Here is an 18,728-nt window from a genome sequence, read left to right as displayed (position 1 = left end):
CCCCTCTCTCTCTCTCTCTCTCTCTCTCTCTCTCTCTCTCTCTCTCTCTCTCTCTCTCTCTCTCTCTCTCTCTCTCTCTCTCTCTCTCAGCCAAGGAGCCACGTTGTCGCCTGGATGAGGTGTCGCCTCTCGTTCTCCCTGCTCAGGTCGGCCATCCTATGTCTCAGGGGCACCAGACACTCTGGCCCAAAAGCCACCAACATCTCCAATATGGACTATGAAGCCACAGTGGTGGAGAGTGACATTAGGGTGGGTCGGGAGTGACTTGAGTAGGGAAGGAAAGGGGGATCTAGACGTAATAGATGATAGGTGATTTAGTGTCAGGTAGTATTAGCGATATGGTTCAATGCCACAGTCATTAGCGAACAGGGTTGGGGCTAATGACCTCCAAACTATGGAGCCCTCCATGATTATATGTCGGGAAAATAAACATGGGTGGAGGTATCATTTATGTAGTAGCAGTAGTAGTAGTAGTAGTTGTAGTAGTAGTAGTAGTAGTAGCAGTAGTAGTAGTAGTAGTAGTAGTGTAGTGCGGCGACGGCCTGATGAACGAGCCTCCCATAACCCACTTAGCCAGTGGGGTACCTCTTTGGCCGACTCGGTAAGGAGTGGCTCTCCCGTCACGCTGGTCGCGGGTTCAATCCCAGGCAGCCGGGGAATACCCTCACTCTTGATTAATTTCTCGTGTTATTTCGATACACGCAGAGGACGTGTTGAGAAATAGGAAGGAGTTAGAAAAGAAGGTCGTCGGGGCATTACAGTGGTGGCAGCGGTGGGATCCTCTCCTGCAGTTCTGTTGAGTTTCCCCGAAGGGGTAACAGGTAGGATGGCCCATGCTCCGAGGGTAATAGAAAATGGGAGAGTTGGAGGTATGTCTCAAAGGGACATTGTGGAGTTATGTCTCAAAGGGACATTGTCAACACACAGAAATTAATCTACATAGGGGGGAAAGCCGTGTAGTGCGGCGACGGCCTGATGAACGAGCCTCCCATAACCCACTTAGCCAGTGGGGTACCTCTTTGGCCGACTCGGTAAGGAGTGGCTCTCCCGTCACGCTGGTCGCGGGTTCAATCCCAGGTAGCCGGGGAATACCCTCACTCTTGATTAATTTCTCGTGTTATTTCGATACACGCAGAGGACGTGTTGAGAAATAGGAAGGAGTTAGAAAAGAAGCTCGTCGGGGCATTACAGTGGTGGCATAGCGGTGGGCATCCTCTCCTGCAGCTCTGTTGTTGAGTTTCCCCGAAGGGGTAACAGGTAGGATGGCCCATGCTCCGAGGTTGATAGAAAATGGGAATGTTGGAGGTATGTCTCAAAGGGACATTGTGGAGTTATGTCTCAAAGGGACATTGTCAACACACAGAAATTAATCTACATAGGGGGGAAAGCCGTGTAGTGCGGCGACGGCCTGATGAACGAGCCTCCCATAACCCACTTAGCCAGTGGGGTACCTCTTTGGCCGACTCGGTAAGGAGTGGCTCTCCCGTCACGCTGGTCGCGGGTTCAATCCCAGGCAGCCGGGGAATACCCTCACTCTTGATTAATTTCTCGTGTTATTTCGATACACGCAGAGGACGTGTTGAGAAATAGGAAGGATGGAAAGTAAGCTCGTCGGGGCATTACAGTAGCAGTAGTAGTAGTAGTAGTAGCAGTAGTAGTAGTAGTAGTAGTAGTAGTAGTAGTAGTAGTAGTAGTAGTCAGTGGCGTACCCAGAAAATTGAAAAGGGGGGGGCCAATATATATATATATATATATATATATATATATATATATATATATATATATATATATATATATATATATATATATATATATATATATATATATATATATATATATATATATAATTTTTCTGCGTCCGGTATTATTGCTAGCGCAGGGATCCCATACAGCTTGAGGATTCGGGTTCGATCGCTAGGGTAAATTTATTATTTTTTATACATACATGCATTGATACATACATATACATACATTGTACATTTTAGAAGTTTGTTGGTAGCATATAAGTACAACATAAATCTGGGAGATTTAAATAATCTTAAAAGTACTAATTTTATGTTACTTGAGCGAACATTACTTTTAAAATCTTGTTCATTTCTGTAATTTGGACTGCAAAAATTTACCCTTGAAACAACACTACTTACTTTAGAACTACATGTTCTGATAAAAAAGTAATATACTGGCAAGGAAAAAATATGTTATATTCCTATAAGATGTATAATCTTCGTTTATACAGGTTGGTGCTGTAATACATATTTTTATAAGGTACATGGAAACTGGGTCAAGTATTTTATGAATATAAAATAAAAATTAACTAGATGAATTAGATTAGTTACTGTTAACAACAATACATTGAAACTGGCTTACCTCAAATTTATGCGTCTGTTCTTACGTACAAATTCATCAAGGACTTCATGATCAAGATTTGTGTCACAACAGACAAAGTAAGGCCAGTCCATTTAAACGACTTCCACTCATTGCGTTCCTAAGGTATGTTTTAAGGATCGCTCATTGGTGGAAGTGTTAACAGGTAGGGTTGAAAAAATTGCAATAAGGTGGAAAATTTTGGATATGTGCCCAATTTTTTGGCACATGCCAATGTCTCAACAACTTGCTTTGACCTCTCATGAGATTCACGACGCTTCCAATAACTCTGCCCCCGTAGAGGGGAGGCGGTGGCTGAATGGATAGTGTGACGGCCCCGCGTTCGAGATGACGCGAGTTCAATCCCCGACCGGTGCCACCAAGCTGGGATTTTTCAGCCGCCACCGAGTGGCTTAAAACTACCCACATGCTGTCCAGAAGACCACCTATCAACCCGGACTCTAGATTCTAGGATTAAAAATGAGCTCCGGGAGGGCAGCATGAGCCAATGCAAGATGGCGCCACTATAAACACTCGCCTGCGCCAGAACGGGCTGGGCCGACCATCAGGCCCCACCGGGAAGAAACCTTGGACCGACCATCAGGATCCACCACTCCCCCCGTCATAATACAAAATCATATCACATACTCACCACTGTCACCAGACAAATTCACTTGGTGTCTCTACAGTATAATTATATAGTCCTCCAATCACTTTGACTACACCTTACACCTAAAATCAAGTAAATATGAGAGGCAAAAAGGAGAGAAGGCACACTTACGACTTTCGCGCTCTCTCTCTGCCAGAGCCGTCCCAATCTCGTATTCCTCTTCTTCCTATCTCCCCGCTCCCGCTACAAACACCCGTCCGCCGCTTTCAGTTGACAGCTTGACATCGCACTCTACACACAATTTTATGAACCCATCATTTAACACCTTTTTTTTTTCACTCAGAGCACACCTTATATTCTACCTCAACTCAAAACCAAACCAAAGGGAGAATAACTCGGTCAGTCGGTGCCACTGAGCTCTCACCTCCACACACACACACACACACACACACACACACACACACACACACACACACAAATTCGTAATCGTAATACTAATATACATAGTCCTGTTATTTTCCTGTAACATTTATTTATTCATTATTTTTTTTTGCAAAAGGGGGGAGCCATGGCCCCATGGGCCTCCCCCTCGGTACGCCACTGGTAGTAGTAGTAGTAGTAGTAGTAGCAGTAGTAATAGTAGTAGTAGTAGTAGTAGTAGTAGTAGTAGTAGTAGGCGGTGGCTGAACGGATAACGAGACGGCCCCGCGTTCAGGAGGACGCGAGTTCAATCCCCGACCGGTGCCACCAAGCTGGGATTTTTCAGCCGCAGCCGAGTGGCTTAAAACTACCCACGTGCTGTCCAGAACACCACCTATCAACCCGGACTCTAGATTCTAGGATTAAATATGAGCTCCGGGAGGGCAGCATAAACCAATGCAAGATGGCGCCACTTTAAACACTCGCCTGCGCCAGAACGGGCTGGGCCGACCATCAGGCCCCACCGGGAAGAAGCCTTAGACCGACCATTAGGATCCACCGGGAAGAAGCCTACCGGCGCAATAGGCCAAGACATAAAAAAAAAAAAGTAGTAGCAGTAGTAGTAGTAGTAGTATAAGAGGCGAATCAGCTTGTCGGGGGCGTATTCTTAAACATTTCGCCGCCCAAGCACACACACATTTAACAAGGTCTTTGTAAGAGTTTTGGGCATTTGCAGGGATTGTTTTATGACACAGAAACCTTGTCAAACTATCACCACGCTGCCCAGTTGCCGACCCTGCTCACCGGGTTGCTTCTGTAAGAGACAACCCTGTGTGGAGGAGGCCAAGGGGACGCCCAGAGGGTTCGTTACATGAGCAAATCCATGACCCTTGCCTTGAAGTTCTTGGCATGGGAAAGTTGCCGCATGGAGACTGGCTCGACAAGGAGTGGTTACTGTCCCCCCTTGAGCACGGGGGACCAAGGGGTGTGTGGTGTGTGAAGGTCCAGCCAGTACCCAGAGATCATCTAATGAGCCTTTCTCTAATCGGGAGGGCACTTGCTGGCGATGACGAGTCCAGCTTGTGATCAGAGCGTGGTGAATTACTCACACACACACACACACACACACACACACACACACACACACACGAAGTTGGACAAATACAGATACGGAGACGGGACCACACGAGGGTAAGCCCAGGCCCTGTAAAACTACAACTAGATAAATACAACTAAGTAACACACACACACACACACACACACACACACACACACACACACACACACAGAGGTACGCGCGCGCGCGCACGTGGGAACACAGTAGTAGTACTAGCAGTAGTAGTAGTAGTACTACCAGTAGTAGTAGTAGTAGTAGTAGAAGCTGGACCGTCTTACACACCACCTGTCCACAGAAATGGGTAGAAAAATACACACAGCACAGGAGGCAGGCGCCTCAAACTGGCTAACGTCATTACCAATCAGAGCAAAGGGCTTCAGCCTCAACAAACAAGAATTTGTCGACGCCATTGCTCTGAGATATGGCTGGCCGATTGAGGGACTGCCTGATCTCTGTGCATGTGGATCACCAAATGATGTCACCCACACCATGACATGTAAAAAAGGAGGCTTCGTCTGTATTCGACACGATGAAGTGAGGGATCTGACAGCCAGCATGCTCGGGGAGGTATGCCAAGACGTCACTACCGAGCCGGCACTGCTTCCCCTGGACGACGAACACCTTCGGTACAGGACACCCAATACCTCACAGGAGGCACGGGTTGATGTAAGTACCCGCGGATTCTGGGTGCGCGGACAGCGGGCGTTCATGGACATCCGCATATTCGACCCGATGGCTGCCTGTCACCGTGAGCTGCCCCTGCAAGCCGCCCACCACAGGAACGAGCAGGAGAAGACAAGGGCATACGGTGAAAGAATCCAACATGTGGATCAGGGCAGCTTCACCCCCCTCGTCTTCACCACATCCGGCGGGATGGGTCCCAGGGCCCAAAGCTTCTACGCACGCCTCGCGGAACTAATCTCAGAAAAGAAGCATCAGCCAAGGAGTCACGTTGTCGCCTGGATGAGGTGTCGCCTCTCGTTCTCCCTGCTCAGGTCGGCCATCCTATGTCTCAGGGGCACCAGACACTCTGGCCCAAAAGCCACCAACATCTCCAATATGGACTATGAAGCCACAGTGGTGGAGAGTGACATTAGGGTGGGTCGGGAGTGACTTGAGTAGGGAAGGAAAGGGGGATCTAGACGTAATAGATGATAGGTGATTTAGTGTCAGGTAGTATTAGTGATATGGTTGGATGCCACAGTCATTAGCGAACAGAGTTGGGGCTAATGACCTCCAAGCTATGGAGCCCTCCATGATTATGTGTCGGGAAAATAAACATGGGTGGAGGTATCATTTATGTGGTATTAGTAGAAGTAGTTGTAGCAGAAGCAGCAGTCGCAGCAGCAGCAGCAGCAATGTTATCATCATTAGCATCGGCAGCAGCCTTACTCTTGCACGGCTGGTGATGTCGTTTCAGAACCTGTCCATCCTGCTGCTGGTGACGCTGGAGGTGGCGGGCGTGGCCTGGGTGTACGGGCTGCGCCGCCTCGCTGCCGACATACACTTCATGCTGGGCCGCTCCACGGGGGTGCTGTGGAAGGCGAGCTGGCTGCTGCTCAACCCGCTGTTCCTCGCCGGCGTCCTCGTGTACAGCCAGACGCAGGCCACCGTGCTCTCCTACGGCGACTACGTCTTCGGCACCACGGAAACGGGTAAGTCTAGGGCATAGCTCTCGAGTCGGAGTCGCAGTCGGAGTCGGGTTGGAGTCGGAGTCGGAGTCGGAATCGGAGTCGAAGTTGGACCGGAGTTGGAGTTGGAGTTGGAGTTGGAGTCGGAGTTGGAGTTGGAGTTGGAGTCGGAGTTGGAGTCGGAGTTGGAGTCGGAGTTGGAGTCGGAGTTGGAGTCGGAGTTGGAGTGTGAGCTGGAGTGTGAGCTGGAGTCGGAGTCGGAGTCAGAGTTGGGGTCGGAGTCGGAGTTGAAGTCGGAGTTGGAGTTAAAGTCGGAGTTGGAGTTAAAGTCGGAGTCGGAGTTGGAATAGGAGTCGGAGTTGTGGTCGGAGTCGGAGTTGGAGTCGGAGTTGGAGTTGAAGTCGGAGTTGGAATAGGAGTCGGAGTTGGAGTCGGAGTTGGAGTTGGACTCGGAGTTGGAGTCGGAGTTGGAGTTGGAGTTGGAGTCGGAGTTGGAGTCGGAGTTGGAGTTGGAGTCGGAGTTGGAGTTGGAGTTGGAGTCGGAGTTGGAGTCGGAGTTGGAGTTGGAGTCGCAGTTGGAGTTGGAGTTGGAGTCGGAGCTGGAGTTGGAGTCGGAGTTTGAGTTGGAGTTGGAGTCGGAGTTGAAATCGGAGTCGGAGTTGGAGTTGGAGTCGGAGTTGGAGTTGGAGTTGGAGTCGGAGTTGGAGTTGGAGTTGGAGTCGGAGCTGGAGTCGGAGTTGGAGTTGGAGTTGGAGTCGGAGTTGGAGTTGGAGTTGGAGTCGGAGTTGGAGTTGGAGTTGGAGTTGGAGTCGGAGTCGAAGTTGGAGTTGGAGTCGGAGTTGGAGTTGGAGTCGGAGTTGGAGTTGGAGTTGGAGTTGGAGTCGGAGTCGAAGTTGGAGTCGGAGTCGGAGTCAGAGTCGGAGTCGAAGTTGGAGTTGGAGTCGGAGTTGGAGTTGGAGTTGGAGTTGGAGTCGGAGCTGGAGATGGAGTTGGAGTTGGAAGCGGAGTTGGAGTTGGAGTTGGAGTTGGAGTTGGAGTTGGAGTTGGAGTTGGAGTCGGAGCTGGAGTCGGAGTCGGAGTTGGTGTTGGAGTTGGAGTTGGAGTTGGAGTCGGAGTTGGAGTCGGAGTCGGAGTTGGAGTTGAAGTTGGAGTCGGAGTCGGAGTCGGAATCGTAGTCGGATTTGGAGTTGGAGTCGGAGTCGGAGTTGGAGTTGGAGTCGGAGTTGGAGTCGGAGTCGGAGTCGGAGTCGGAGTCGGAGTTGGAGTTGGAGTCGGAGTCGGAGTCGGAGTTGGAGTCGGAGTCGGAGTCGGAGTTGGAGTTGGAGTCGGAGTTGGAGTCGGAGTAGGAGTCGGAGTCGGAGTTGGAGTTGGAGTCGGAGTTGGAGTCGGAGTTGGAGTCGGAGTTGGAGTCGGAGTTGGAGTTGGAGTTGGAGTTGGAGTCGGAGTTGGAGTTGGAGTTGGAGTCGGAGTTGGAGTTGGAGTTGGAGTCGGAGCTGGAGTTGGAGTCGGAGTTGGAGTCGGAGTTGGAGTTGGAGTCGGAGTCGGAGTCGGAGTCGGAGTTGGAGTCGGAGTTGGAGTCGGAGTCGGAGTTGGAGTCGGAGTCAGAGTCGGAGTCGGAGTTGGAGTTGGAGTCGGAGTTGGAGTTGGAGTTGGAGTCGGAGTCGGAACCGGAGTCGGAGACGGAGTCGGTGTTGCAGTCGGAGTTGGAGTCGGAGTCGGAGTTAGAGTCGGAGTCGGAGTTGGAGTTGGAGTCGGAGTCGGAGTCGGAGTCGGAGTTGGAGTCGGAGTTGGAGTCGGAGTTGGAGTCGGAGTTGGAGTTGGAGTCGGAGTTGGAGCTGGAGTCGGAGTTGGAGTTGGAGTTGGAGTCGGAGTTGGAGTTGGAGTTGGAGTTGGAGTCGGAGTTGGAGTCGGAGTTGGAGTCGGAGTTGGAGTTGGAGTTGGAGTCGGAGTTGGAGTTGGAGTCGGAGTTGGAGTTGGAGTTGGAGTCGGAGTTGGAGTCGGAGTTGGAGTTGGAGTCGGAGTTGGAATCGGAGTCGGAGTTGAAGTTGGAGTCGAAGTCGGAGTCGGAGTCGGAGTGTGAGTCAGAGTCAGAGTCGGAGCCGGAGTCGGAGTGTGAGTCGGAGTCGGAGTGTGAGTCGGAGTCGGAGTGTGAGTCGGAGTTGGAGTCGGAGTTGGAGTTGGAGTCGCAGTCGGAGTCGCAGTCGGAGTCGGAGTCGGAGTCGTCGGAGTCAGAGTCAGAGTCAGAGTCAGAGTCAGAGTCGGAGTCGGAGTCGGAGTCGCAGTCGCAGTCGGAGTCGGAGTCGGAGTCGGAGTCAGAGTCAGAGTCAGAGTCAGAGTCAGAGTCAGAGTCGGAGTCGCAGTCGCAGTCGCAGTCGCAGTCGGAGTCGGAGTCGCAGTCGGAGTCGCAGTCGGAGTCGCAGTCGGAGTCGCAGTCGGAGTCAGAGTCAGAGTCAGAGTCAGAGTCGGAGTCGGAGTAAGAGTTGGATCTGGAGTTGGAATTGGAGTCGGAGTCGGATTTGGAGTCGGAGTAGGAGTTGGAGTCGGAGTTGGAGTTGGAGTCGGAGTTGGAGTTGGAGTCGCAGTCGGAGTCGGATCTGGAGTTGGAATTGGAGTCGCAGTCGCAGTCGGAGTCGGAGTCGGAGTTGGAGTCGCAGTCGGAGTCGGAGTCGGAGTTGGAGTCCGAGTCGGAGTCCGAGTTGGAGTCCGAGTTGGAGTCGGAGTCGGAGTCGGAGCTGGGGTCATCAACCCTTAACTAAGAGAGCCTACCGCCGCCATAGGCAGCACATAGGTAAAAAAAAGACGTCCCATAGCAAGTCACGTTCACTCCCACCAAAGAGAGAGAGAGAGAGAGAGAGAGAGAGAGAGAGAGAGAGAGAGAGAGAGAGAGAGAGAGAGAGAGAGAGAGAGACAATAGCCTACAACATCACATCTAAACCTTTCCCTCACCACAAAGTCACTCTCTAGTCCCACGCGTCCCTCCTGGCAGCGGTGGGGGTGGTGATGTCCGTGGTGCCGGTGCTGCTGGTGCCCGTGCTGTTCCTGGTGGAGGTGGTCCGTAGGTACAAGACGTCGGGGCAACTAATGCACGCCATCACCAACGCCTTCGCCGCCTCCGACAAGTGGGGGCCAAGGGACGCGAAGATCAGGCAGGAATACGACATCTACTTGGAAGATCAGCTGGGGGTAAGGCGCTGACCGTGACCCTGGAGACCATCAGCTGCAGGTCGGCCGCCAAACATATGTATAGATCTTGTATAGTCTGACTCAGGCCGTATTCTTAAGTATTTCGGCCCCCATGCACACTTATTTGTCACGGTTTTCATAGGAGTTGTGGGCATTTCAAGGGGTAGCGTTATTATGGCCCTGGTGGTAGTCTGACTCTTCCTCTGTGCCGTGAACCTAAAACACCACTCATGAGAACCCGACTGATTTCCTTTTTGGCCCTTGAAAATAGTTAATGTGAGAGTCTGAAGCGTCGGAGAATACGGACCTCAAATATGAAGCCCGTTTGGGTGGGGTCCCGCGCCTCCCCCCAGCTTGCCACATCACCCACCCCCAATACGTCACTCACTCAGACGTCAGATATTCACTATTAAAAGTTGTGTGTTAAATATTCTGTATATATCAAATAAGGCTAAATAGTGCTTTGAATGTGTTGCGGTTCAGGATAATAGCAATGAACTGAATAAATTCCTTAACACATGTCAACGTTGCTCTTCCAATGTTGCCAGTGAACAGTGATCAACAACACCATTGGTTACGTTCTTAAACATTTCCGCGCCCAAACACACATTTTTGACGAGGCTTTCATAGGAGTTTTGGACATATTCAGGGGTAGTTTTATGACCCTGGTGGCACTGTGACCCCTCTTCTGTACCATGAACCTGAACAACACTGATGATAACCCGCCTGATTTCCTTTTCTGCATTTGAAAATAGTTGATGTGAGGGATGGAAGCGTCTGGCATCACCGACCTGTGTTTCCACCTTCAAGGGTAGGTTTGGCAGCGCTGTGGCGAGGATACACCCGCGCGTCACTCCCCCCAAACGAACTTCATAGCTGAGTCAGACTTCAGTATTTTTGCACCACTGAGTCTTTGTATGTCTCGTATTCTATTGCATTCTAACGTAAATTTTCCTGTAATTTTTGTATACATTTGACATCTATTTTTACAGCAATGAATTTTTGTATGTCTCGTATCTTATTACATTCTATCGTAGATTTCCCTGTAATTTTTGTATACATTTGACACCTATTTTTACAGCAATGAATTTTTGTATGTCTCGTATTTTATTACATTCTAACGTAGATTTTTCGTAATGTCCGTATAGATTTAACACCTTTTGTTTGCACCGTTGAGTTAGCTTTATAAGTCTCGTATATCATTACATTCTAACATCGATTTCCTGTAATTTCTTTATAGATTTGACATCTATTTTTGCACGATTGAGTAAAATTTGTCTCGTATTTCATTATATTCTAACATCGATTTTTTGTAGTTTCTGTGTATATTTGACCCCTGTTTGGTAAAGCATTCCAGTGTGCGTGTATTTACTGTGTTGTATTTTCTTAGTTGTAGTGCAAAGGTTCTGGGTTATGCTTATAGCGTCCTGTCTTCATATCTACACTTGTCCAGCCTCTTTTAAGTTGTGAGCACTACTGCAATTAATACATTCCGAGCAGCTATGGTTCTGTGCGGGAAGTTGTATTTTTTAACATCACTCTGTGTGTGTGTGTGTGTGTGTGTGTGTGTGTGTGTGTGTGTGTGTGTGTGTGTGTGTGTGTGTTCGTTTCGCAAGCCATTAGTCTACTACAGTTAGTCAGTTACCCCGAATACTTGCTTTCTTGTCTTAGCTCTCGTTCTCTGTCCCTCACGTGGCTGATTAAGTTTCCCTCCATTGTAGTCAAGAACTCGGGGAAGAGACGCGGTGGAGGCAGAGTCAGACGTGTGGCGGACGGCCGGAGTGAGTGGCCGCGAGGGAAGGAAGGGTCCGTAGAGTTTTCAGCGTCATCGCCCGTAACACGCGGTGGCGGTGTGTCCTGCAGGCGTTGCAAGGTGGCGGCGACCTGGCGGAAATTTTGCTGAAAAACACTTGCTCTTTCCAGTCTGTTGGTGCTGAATGTGGCGAGATACTTCCCTGTTCTTTGGTGAACTAAATGTTAACACTGTGGGTGTGTACAACAGAAAACAGTTGCGAACTTTGCATAGCAAACTGTTATGTTGTTTTGATTATATATATATATATATATATATATATATATATATATATATATATATATATATATATATATATATATATATATATATATATATATATATATATATATTTGCACTTGCAGAGGCAGATGTGACACCCTTGGTTTATGAGTTGTGTGGGTGCCTTCCCTCCGCACACGGGACGCACACTGTACACAGGGGCGAAACAGACCCTAAACATTTCGGCGCACAAGCACACATGTTTGACAAGGGTTGCATGGGAATATGGGGCATTTCCGGGGGTAGTTTTATGATCCCTCTGGTAGTGCGACCCTTCTTCTGCACCATGAACCTGAAGAAACACTCGTTCAAGACGTTAAAAAAAAAAAAGTAGTAGCAGTAGTAGTAGTAGTAGTAGTATAAAAGGCGAACCAGCTCGTTGGGGGTGTATTCTTAAACATTTCGCCGCCCAAGCACACACACATTCAAGGTCTTTGTAAGAGTTTTGGACCTTTGCTGGGATTGTTTTATGACGCAGAACCCTTGTCAACCTATCACCACGCTGCCCAGTTGCCGACCCTGCTCACCAGGTTGCTTCTGTAAGAGACAACCCTGTGTGGAAGAGGCCAAGGGGACGCCCACAGAATTCATGACATGAGCAAATCCATGACCCTTGCCTTGAAGTTCTTGGCATGGGAAAGTTGCCGCATGGAGACTGGCTCGACAAGGAGTGGTTACTGTCCCCCCTTGAGCACGGGGGACCAAGGGGTGTGTGGTGGGTGAAGGTCCAGCCAGTACCCAGAGATCATCTAATGAGCCTTTCTCTAATCGGGAGGGTACTTGCTGGCGATGACGAGTCCAGCTTGTGATCAGAGCGTGGGGAATTACACACACACACACACACACACACACACACACACACAGAGGTACGCGCGCGCGCGCGCGTGGGAACACAGTAGTAGTACTAGCAGTAGTAGTAGTAGTACTACCAGTAGTAGTAGTAGTAGTAGGAGTAGTAGTAGGAGTAGCAGTAGCAGAAGCAGCAGTCGCAGCACCAGCAGCAGCAATATTATCATCATTAGCATCGGCAGCAGCATTACCCTTGCACGGCTGGTAATGTCGTTTCAGAACCTGTCCGCCCTGCTGCTGGTGACGATGGAGGTGGCGGGCGTGGCCTGGGTGTACGGGCTGCGCCGCCTCGCTGCCGACATACACTTCATGCTGGGCCGCTCCACCGGGGAGCTGTGGAAGGCGAGCTTGCTGCTGCTCAACCCGCTGCTCCTCGCCGGCGTCCTCGTGTACAGCCAGACGCAGGCCACCGTGCTCTCCTACGGCGACTACGTCTTCGGCACCACGGAAACGGGTAAGTCTAGGGCAGGGCTCTCGATTCGGAGTCGCAGTCGGAGTCGGATTTGGAGTCGGGTTGGAGTCGGAGTCGGAGTCGGAGTTGGAGTCGGAGTTGGAGTCGGAGTTAAAGTCGGAGTTGGAGTCGGAGTTGGAGTTGGAGTTGGAGTTGAAGTCGGAGTTAGAGTTGGAGTTGGAGTCGGAGTTGGAGTTGAAGTCGGCGTTAGAGTTGGAGTTGGAGTCGGAGTTGGAGTTGGAGTTGGATTCGGAGTTGGAGTTGGAGTTGGAGTTGGAGTTGGAGTCGGAGTTGGAGTTGGAGTTGGAGTTGGAGTCGGAGTTGGAGTCGGAGTTGGAGTTGGAGTTGGAGTCGGAGTTGGAGTTGGAGTTGGAGTTGGAGTCGGAGTTGGAGTTGGAGTTGGAGTCGGAGTTGGAGTTGGAGTTGGAGTTGGAGTCGGAGTTGGAGTTGGATAACGGAGTTGGAGTTGGAGTCGGAGTTGGAGTTGGAGTTGGAGTCGGAGTTGGAGTTGGAGTTGGACTCGGAGTTGGAGTTGGAGTTGGAGTTGGAGGCGGAGCTGGAGTTGGATAACGGAGTTGGAGTTGGAGTTGGAGTCGGAGTTGGAGTTGGAGTTGGAGTCGGAGTTGGAGTTGGAGTTGGAGTTGGAGTTGGAGTTGGAGTTGGAGTTGGAGTTGGAGTCTGAGTCTGAGTCTGAGTCTGAGTCTGAGTCTGAGTTGGAGTTGGAGTTGGAGTTGGAGTTGGAGTTGGAGTTGGAGTTGGAGTCGGAGTTGGAGTTGGAGTCGGAGTTGGAGTTGGAGTCGGAGTTGGAGGCGGAGTTGGAGTCGGAGCTGGAGTCGGAGTTGGAGTTGGAGTTGGAGTCGGAGTTGGAGTCGGAGTCGGAGTTGGAGTCGGAGTCGGAGTCGGAGTCGGAATCGTAGTCGGATTTGGAGTTGGAGTCGGATTTGGAGTTGGAGTCGGAGTTGGAGTCGGAGTCGGAGTCGGAGTCGGAGTCGGAGTTGGAGTCGGAGTCGGAGTTGTAGTCGGAGTCGGAGTTAGAGTTGGAGTTGGAGTCGGAGTCGGAGTTGGAGTCGGAGTCGGAGTTGGAGTTGGAGTCGTAGTTGGAGTTGGAGTTGGAGTCGGTGTCGGAGTTGGAGTCGGAGTCGGAGTTAGAGTTGGAGTCGGAGTCGGAGTTGGAGTTGGAGTTGGAGTCGGAGTCGGAGTCGGAGTCGGAGTCGGAGTCGGAGTCGGAGTTGGAGTCGGAGTTGGAGTTGGAGTTGGAGTCGGAGTTGGAGTTGGAGTTGGAGTCGGAGTTGGAGTTGGAGTCGGTGTCGGAGTTGGAGTCGGAGTCGGAGTTGGAGTCGGAGTTAGAGTTGGAGTCGGAGTCGGAGTTGGAGTTGGAGTTGGAGTCGGAGTCGGAGTCGGAGTTGGAGTCGGGGTTGGAGTCGGAGTTGGAGTTGGAGTTGGAGTCGGAGTTGGAGTTGGAGTCGGAGTTGGAGTTGGAGTTGGAGTCTGAGTTGGAGTTGGAGTTGGAGTTGGAGTTGGAGTCGGAGCTGGAGTTGGAGTCGGAGTTGGAGTTGGAGTCGGAGTTGGAGTCGGAGTCGGAGTTGGAGTTGGAGTTGGAGTCGGAGTTGGAGTTGGAGTCGTAGTCGGATTTGGAGTTGGAGTCGGAGTCGGAGTTGGAGTTGGAGTCGGAGTTGGAGTTGGAGTCGGAGTTGGAGTCGGAGTTGGAGTCGGAGTTGGAGTTGGAATCGGAGTCGGAGTTGGAGTCGGAGTAGGTGTCGGAGTCGGAGTTGGAGTTGAAGTCGGAGTTGGAGTCGGAGTCGGAGTTGGAGTTGGAGTCGGAGTTGGAGTCGGAGTCGGAGTTGGAGTTGGAGTTGGAGTCGGAGTTGGAGTTGGAGTCGTAGTCGGATTTGGAGTTGGAGTCGGAGTCGGAGTTGGAGTTGGAGTCGGAGTCGGAGTCGGAGTCGGAGTTGGAGTCGGAGTTGGAGTCGGAGTTGGAGTTGGAGTCGCAGTCGGAGTTGGAGTCGGAGTCTAAATCGGAGTCGGAGTTGGAGTCTGAGTCTGAGTCGGAGTTGGAGTTGGAGTCGGAGTTGGGGTCGGAGTCGGAGTTGGGGTCGGAGTCGGAGTTGGAGTCGGAGTTGGAGTGTGAGCTGGAGTCGGAGTCGGAGTCAGAGTTGGGGTCGGAGTAGGAGTCGGAGTTGGAGTCGGAGTCGGAGTCGGAGTTGGAGTCGGAGTCGGAGTTGAAGTTGGAGTCGGAGTCGGAGTTGGAGTAGGAGTTGGAGTCGGAGTTGGAGTCGGAGTTGGAGTTGGAGTTGGAGTTGGAGTTGAAGTTGGAGTCGGAGTTGGAGTTGGAGTCGGAGTTGGAGTCGGAGTTGGAGTCGGAGTAGGAGTCGGAGTCGGAGTTGGAGTTGGAGTCGGAGTCGGAGTTGGAGTTGGAGTCGGAGTTGGAGTCGGAGTTGGAGTCGGAGTTGGAGTTGGAGTCGGAGTTGGAGTCGGAGTTGGAGTTGGAGTCGGAGTTGGAATCGGAGTCGGAGTTGGAGTCGGAGTTGGAGTTGGAGTCGCAGTCGGAGTCGCAGTCGGAGTCGGAGTCAGATTCAGAGTCGGAGTCGGAGTTGGAGTCGGAGTTGGAGTCGGAGTTGGAGTTGCAGTCGGAGTCGGAGTCGGAGTCGGAGTTGGAGTCGGAGTTGGAGTTGGAGTTGGAGTCGCAGTCGGAGTCGCAGTCGGAGTCGGAGTCAGAGTCAGAGTCAGAGTCAGAGTCAGAGTCGCAGTCGGAGTCGCAGTCGGAGTCGGAGTCGGAGTCAGAGTCAGAGTCAGAGTCGGAGTCGGAGTCGGAGTCGGAGTCAGAGTCAGAGTCGGAGTCGGAGTCGGAGTCGTAGTTGGAGTTGGAGTCGGAGTTGGAGTTGGAGTCGCAGTCGGATCTGGAGTTGGAATTGGAGTCGCAGTCGGAGTCGGAGTCGGAGTTGGAGTCGGAGTCGCAGTTGGAGTCGGAGTCGCAGTTGGAGTCGCAGTCAGAGTCAGAGTCAGAGTCAGAGTCAGAGTTGGAGTTGGAGTTGGAGTCGCAGTCGGTGTCGGAGTCGGAGTTGGAGTTGGAGTCGGTTCTGGAGTCGGAGTAGGAGTCGGACTCGGAGTCGGATCTGGAGTTGGAATTGGAGTCGGAGTCGGATTTGGAGTCGGAGTAGGAGTTGGAGTCGGAGTTGGAGTTGGAGTCGCAGTCGGAGTCGGATCTGGAGTTGGAATTGGAGTCGCAGTCGGAGTCGGAGTCGGAGTTGGAGTCGGAGTTGGAGTTGGAGTTGGAGTCGCAGTCGGAGTCGCAGTCGGAGTCAGAGTCAGAGTCAGAGTCAGAGTCAGAGTCAGAGTCGGAGTTGGAGTCGGAGTTGGAGTTGGAGTCGGAGTCGGAGTTGGAGTCGGTTCTGGAGTCGGAGTCGGAGTCGGTTCTGGAGTCGGAGTCGGAGTAGGAGTCGGAGTCGGATCTGGAGTTGGAATTGGAGTCGGAGTCGGAGTTGGAGTCGGAGTAGGAGTTGGAGTCGGAGTTGGAGTCGGAGTCCGAGTCGGAGTCCGAGTTGGAGTCCGAGTTGGAGTCGGAGTCGGAGTCGGAGCTGGGGTCATCAACCCTTAACTAAGAGAGCCTACCGACGCAATAGGCAGGACATATGTAAAAACAAGTCCCCTAGCAAGTCACGTTCACTCCCACCAGAGAGAGAGAGAGAGAGAGAGAGAGAGAGAGAGAGAGAGAGAGAGAGAGAGAGAGAGAGAGAGAGAGAGTAGCCTACAACATCACATCTAAACCTTTTCCTCACCACAAAGTCACTCTCTAGCCCTACGCGTCCCTCCCTGGCAGCGGTGGGCGTGGTGATGTCCGTGGCGCCGGTGCTGCTGGTGCCCGTGCTGTTCCTGGTGGAGGTGGTCCGCAGGTACAGGGCGTCGGGGCAGCTGATGCACGCCCTCACCAACGCCTTCGCCGCCTCCGACAAGTGGGGGCCGAGGGACGCGAAAATCAGGCAGGAATACGACATCTACCTGGAAGACACGCTGGGGGCGAGGCGCTGACCGTGACCCCGGAGACCATCGGCTGCAGGTCGGCCGCCAAACACATGTATAGGCCTTGTATAGTCTGACTCAGGCCGTATTCTTAAGCATTTCGGCCCCCAGGCACACTCATTTGTCACGGTTTTCATAGGAGTTGTGGGCATTTCAAGGGGTAGCGTTATTATGGCCCTGGTGGTAGTCTGACTCTTCCTCTGTGCCGTGAACCTAAAATACCACTCATGAGAACCCGACTGATTTCCTTTTTGGCCCTTGAAAATAGCTAATGTGAGAGTCTGAAGCGTCGGAGAATACGGACCTCAAATATGAAGCCCGTTTGGGTGGGGTCCCGCGCCTCCCCCCAGCGTTGCCACATCACCAACCCCCAATACGTCACTCACTCAGACGTCAGATATTCACTATTAAAAGTTGTGTGTTAAATATTCTGTATATATCAAATAAGGCTAAATAGTGCTTTGAATGTGTTGCGGTTCAGGATAATAGCAATGAACTGAATAAATTCCTTAACACATGTCAACGTTGCTCTTCCAATGTTGCCAGTGAACAGTGATCAACAACACCATTGGTTACGTTCTTAAACATTTCCGCGCCCAAACACACATATTTGACAAGGCTTTCATAGGAATTTTGGACATATTCAGGGGTAGTTTTATGACCCTGGTGGCAGTGTGACCCTTCTTCTGTACCGTGAACCTGAAAAACACTAATGAGAACCCGACTGATCTCCTTTTCTGCATTTGGAAATAGTTGATGTGAGGGATGGAAGCGTCTGGCATCACCGACCTGTGTTTCCACCTTCAAGGGTAGGTTTGGCAGCGCTGTGGCGAGGATACACCCGCGCGTCACTCCCCCCAAACGAACTTCATAGCTGAGTCAGACTTCAGTATTTTTGCACCACTGAGTCTTTGTATGTCTCGTATTCTATTGCATTCTAACGTAGATTTTCCTGTAATTTTTGTATACATTTGACACCTATTTTTACAGCAATGAATCTTTGTATGTCTCGTATCTTATTACATTCTAACGTAGATTTCCCTGTAATTTTTGTATACATTTGACACCTATTTTTACAGCAATGAATTTTTGTATGTCTCGTATTTTATTACATTCTAACGTAGATTTTTCGTAATGTCCGTATAGTTTTAACACCTTTTGTTTGCACCGTTGAGTTAGCTTTATAAGTCTCGTATATCATTACATTCTAACATCGATTTCCTGTAATTTCTGCATTGACTTGACAACTATTTTTGCACGATTGAGTCACATTTATGTCTCGTATTTTATTATATTCTAACATCGATTTTCCGTAGTTTCTGTAAATATTTGACCCCTGTTTGGTAAAGCATTCCAATGTGCATGTATTTACTTAGTTGTATTCCCTTAGTTGTAGTGCAGAGGTCCTGGGTTATGCTTGTAGCGTCCTGTCTTCATATCTACACTTGTCCAGCCTTTCTTGTAAGGTTGTGAGCACTGCTGCAATCTCTTCCTTTAACACATTCCGAGCGTCTACGGTTCTGCGCTGAAGTTGTATTTCTTGACATCATTGTGTGTGTGTGTGTGTGTGTGTGTGTGTGTGTGTGTGTGTGTGTGTGTGTGTGTGTGTGTGTGTGTGTGTGTTCGTTTCGTAAGCCATTAATTAGTCTACTACAGTCAGTCAGTTAACCCGAATCCTTGCTTGCCTGCCTCAGCTCCCGTTCTCCGTCCCTCACGTGGCTGATAAGTTTCCCTCCATTGTAGTCAAGAACTCTGGGAAGGGACGCGGCGAAGGCAGAGTCAGATGTGGCGGACGGCCGGAGTGAGTGGCCGCGAGGGAAGGAAGGGTCCGTAGAGTTTTCAGCGTCATCGCCCGTAACACGCGGTGGCGGTGTGTCCTGCAGGCGTTGCAAGGTGGCGGCGACCTGGCGGAAATTTTGCTGAAAAACACTTGCTCTTACCAGTCTGTTGGTGCTGAATGTGGCGAGATACTTCCCTGTTCTTTGGTGAACTAAATGTTAACACTGTGGGTG

The 18,728-nt window shown here is 50.8% G+C and overlaps 1 protein-coding gene and 1 long non-coding RNA gene across 2 annotated transcripts in view; one reads left to right on the top strand and one right to left on the bottom strand.

Moving 5' to 3' along the window:
- LOC127002040 (sodium-dependent nutrient amino acid transporter 1-like) overlaps positions 1 to 18,023 on the top strand; it is a 71,383-nt gene extending 53,360 nt beyond the window's left edge. The window contains exons 7-8 of the mRNA XM_050867389.1: positions 5,932 to 6,166; positions 16,517 to 18,023. Coding sequence (XP_050723346.1) covers positions 5,932 to 6,166; positions 16,517 to 16,725 — 444 coding nt within the window. The 3' untranslated portion in view covers positions 16,726 to 18,023. The remainder of the gene's footprint in view (positions 1 to 5,931; positions 6,167 to 16,516) is intronic.
- Positions 9,134 to 17,933, bottom strand: LOC127002041 (uncharacterized). The gene is made up of 3 exons (XR_007755681.1): positions 17,784 to 17,933; positions 17,021 to 17,694; positions 9,134 to 9,632 (listed from the first exon to the last, which is right to left on the bottom strand). It is a non-coding gene; the product is annotated as an uncharacterized LOC127002041 (long non-coding RNA).
- Positions 18,024 to 18,728: the final 705 nt, after the last annotated feature.

Source organism: Eriocheir sinensis, chromosome 22 (genome assembly GCF_024679095.1).
Source record: "Eriocheir sinensis breed Jianghai 21 chromosome 22, ASM2467909v1, whole genome shotgun sequence".
Lineage (NCBI taxonomy): Eukaryota > Metazoa > Arthropoda > Malacostraca > Decapoda > Varunidae > Eriocheir > Eriocheir sinensis.
The sequence above is the reverse complement of the archived record's forward strand: the minus strand, read 5'-3'. Positions and strand labels throughout refer to the sequence as shown.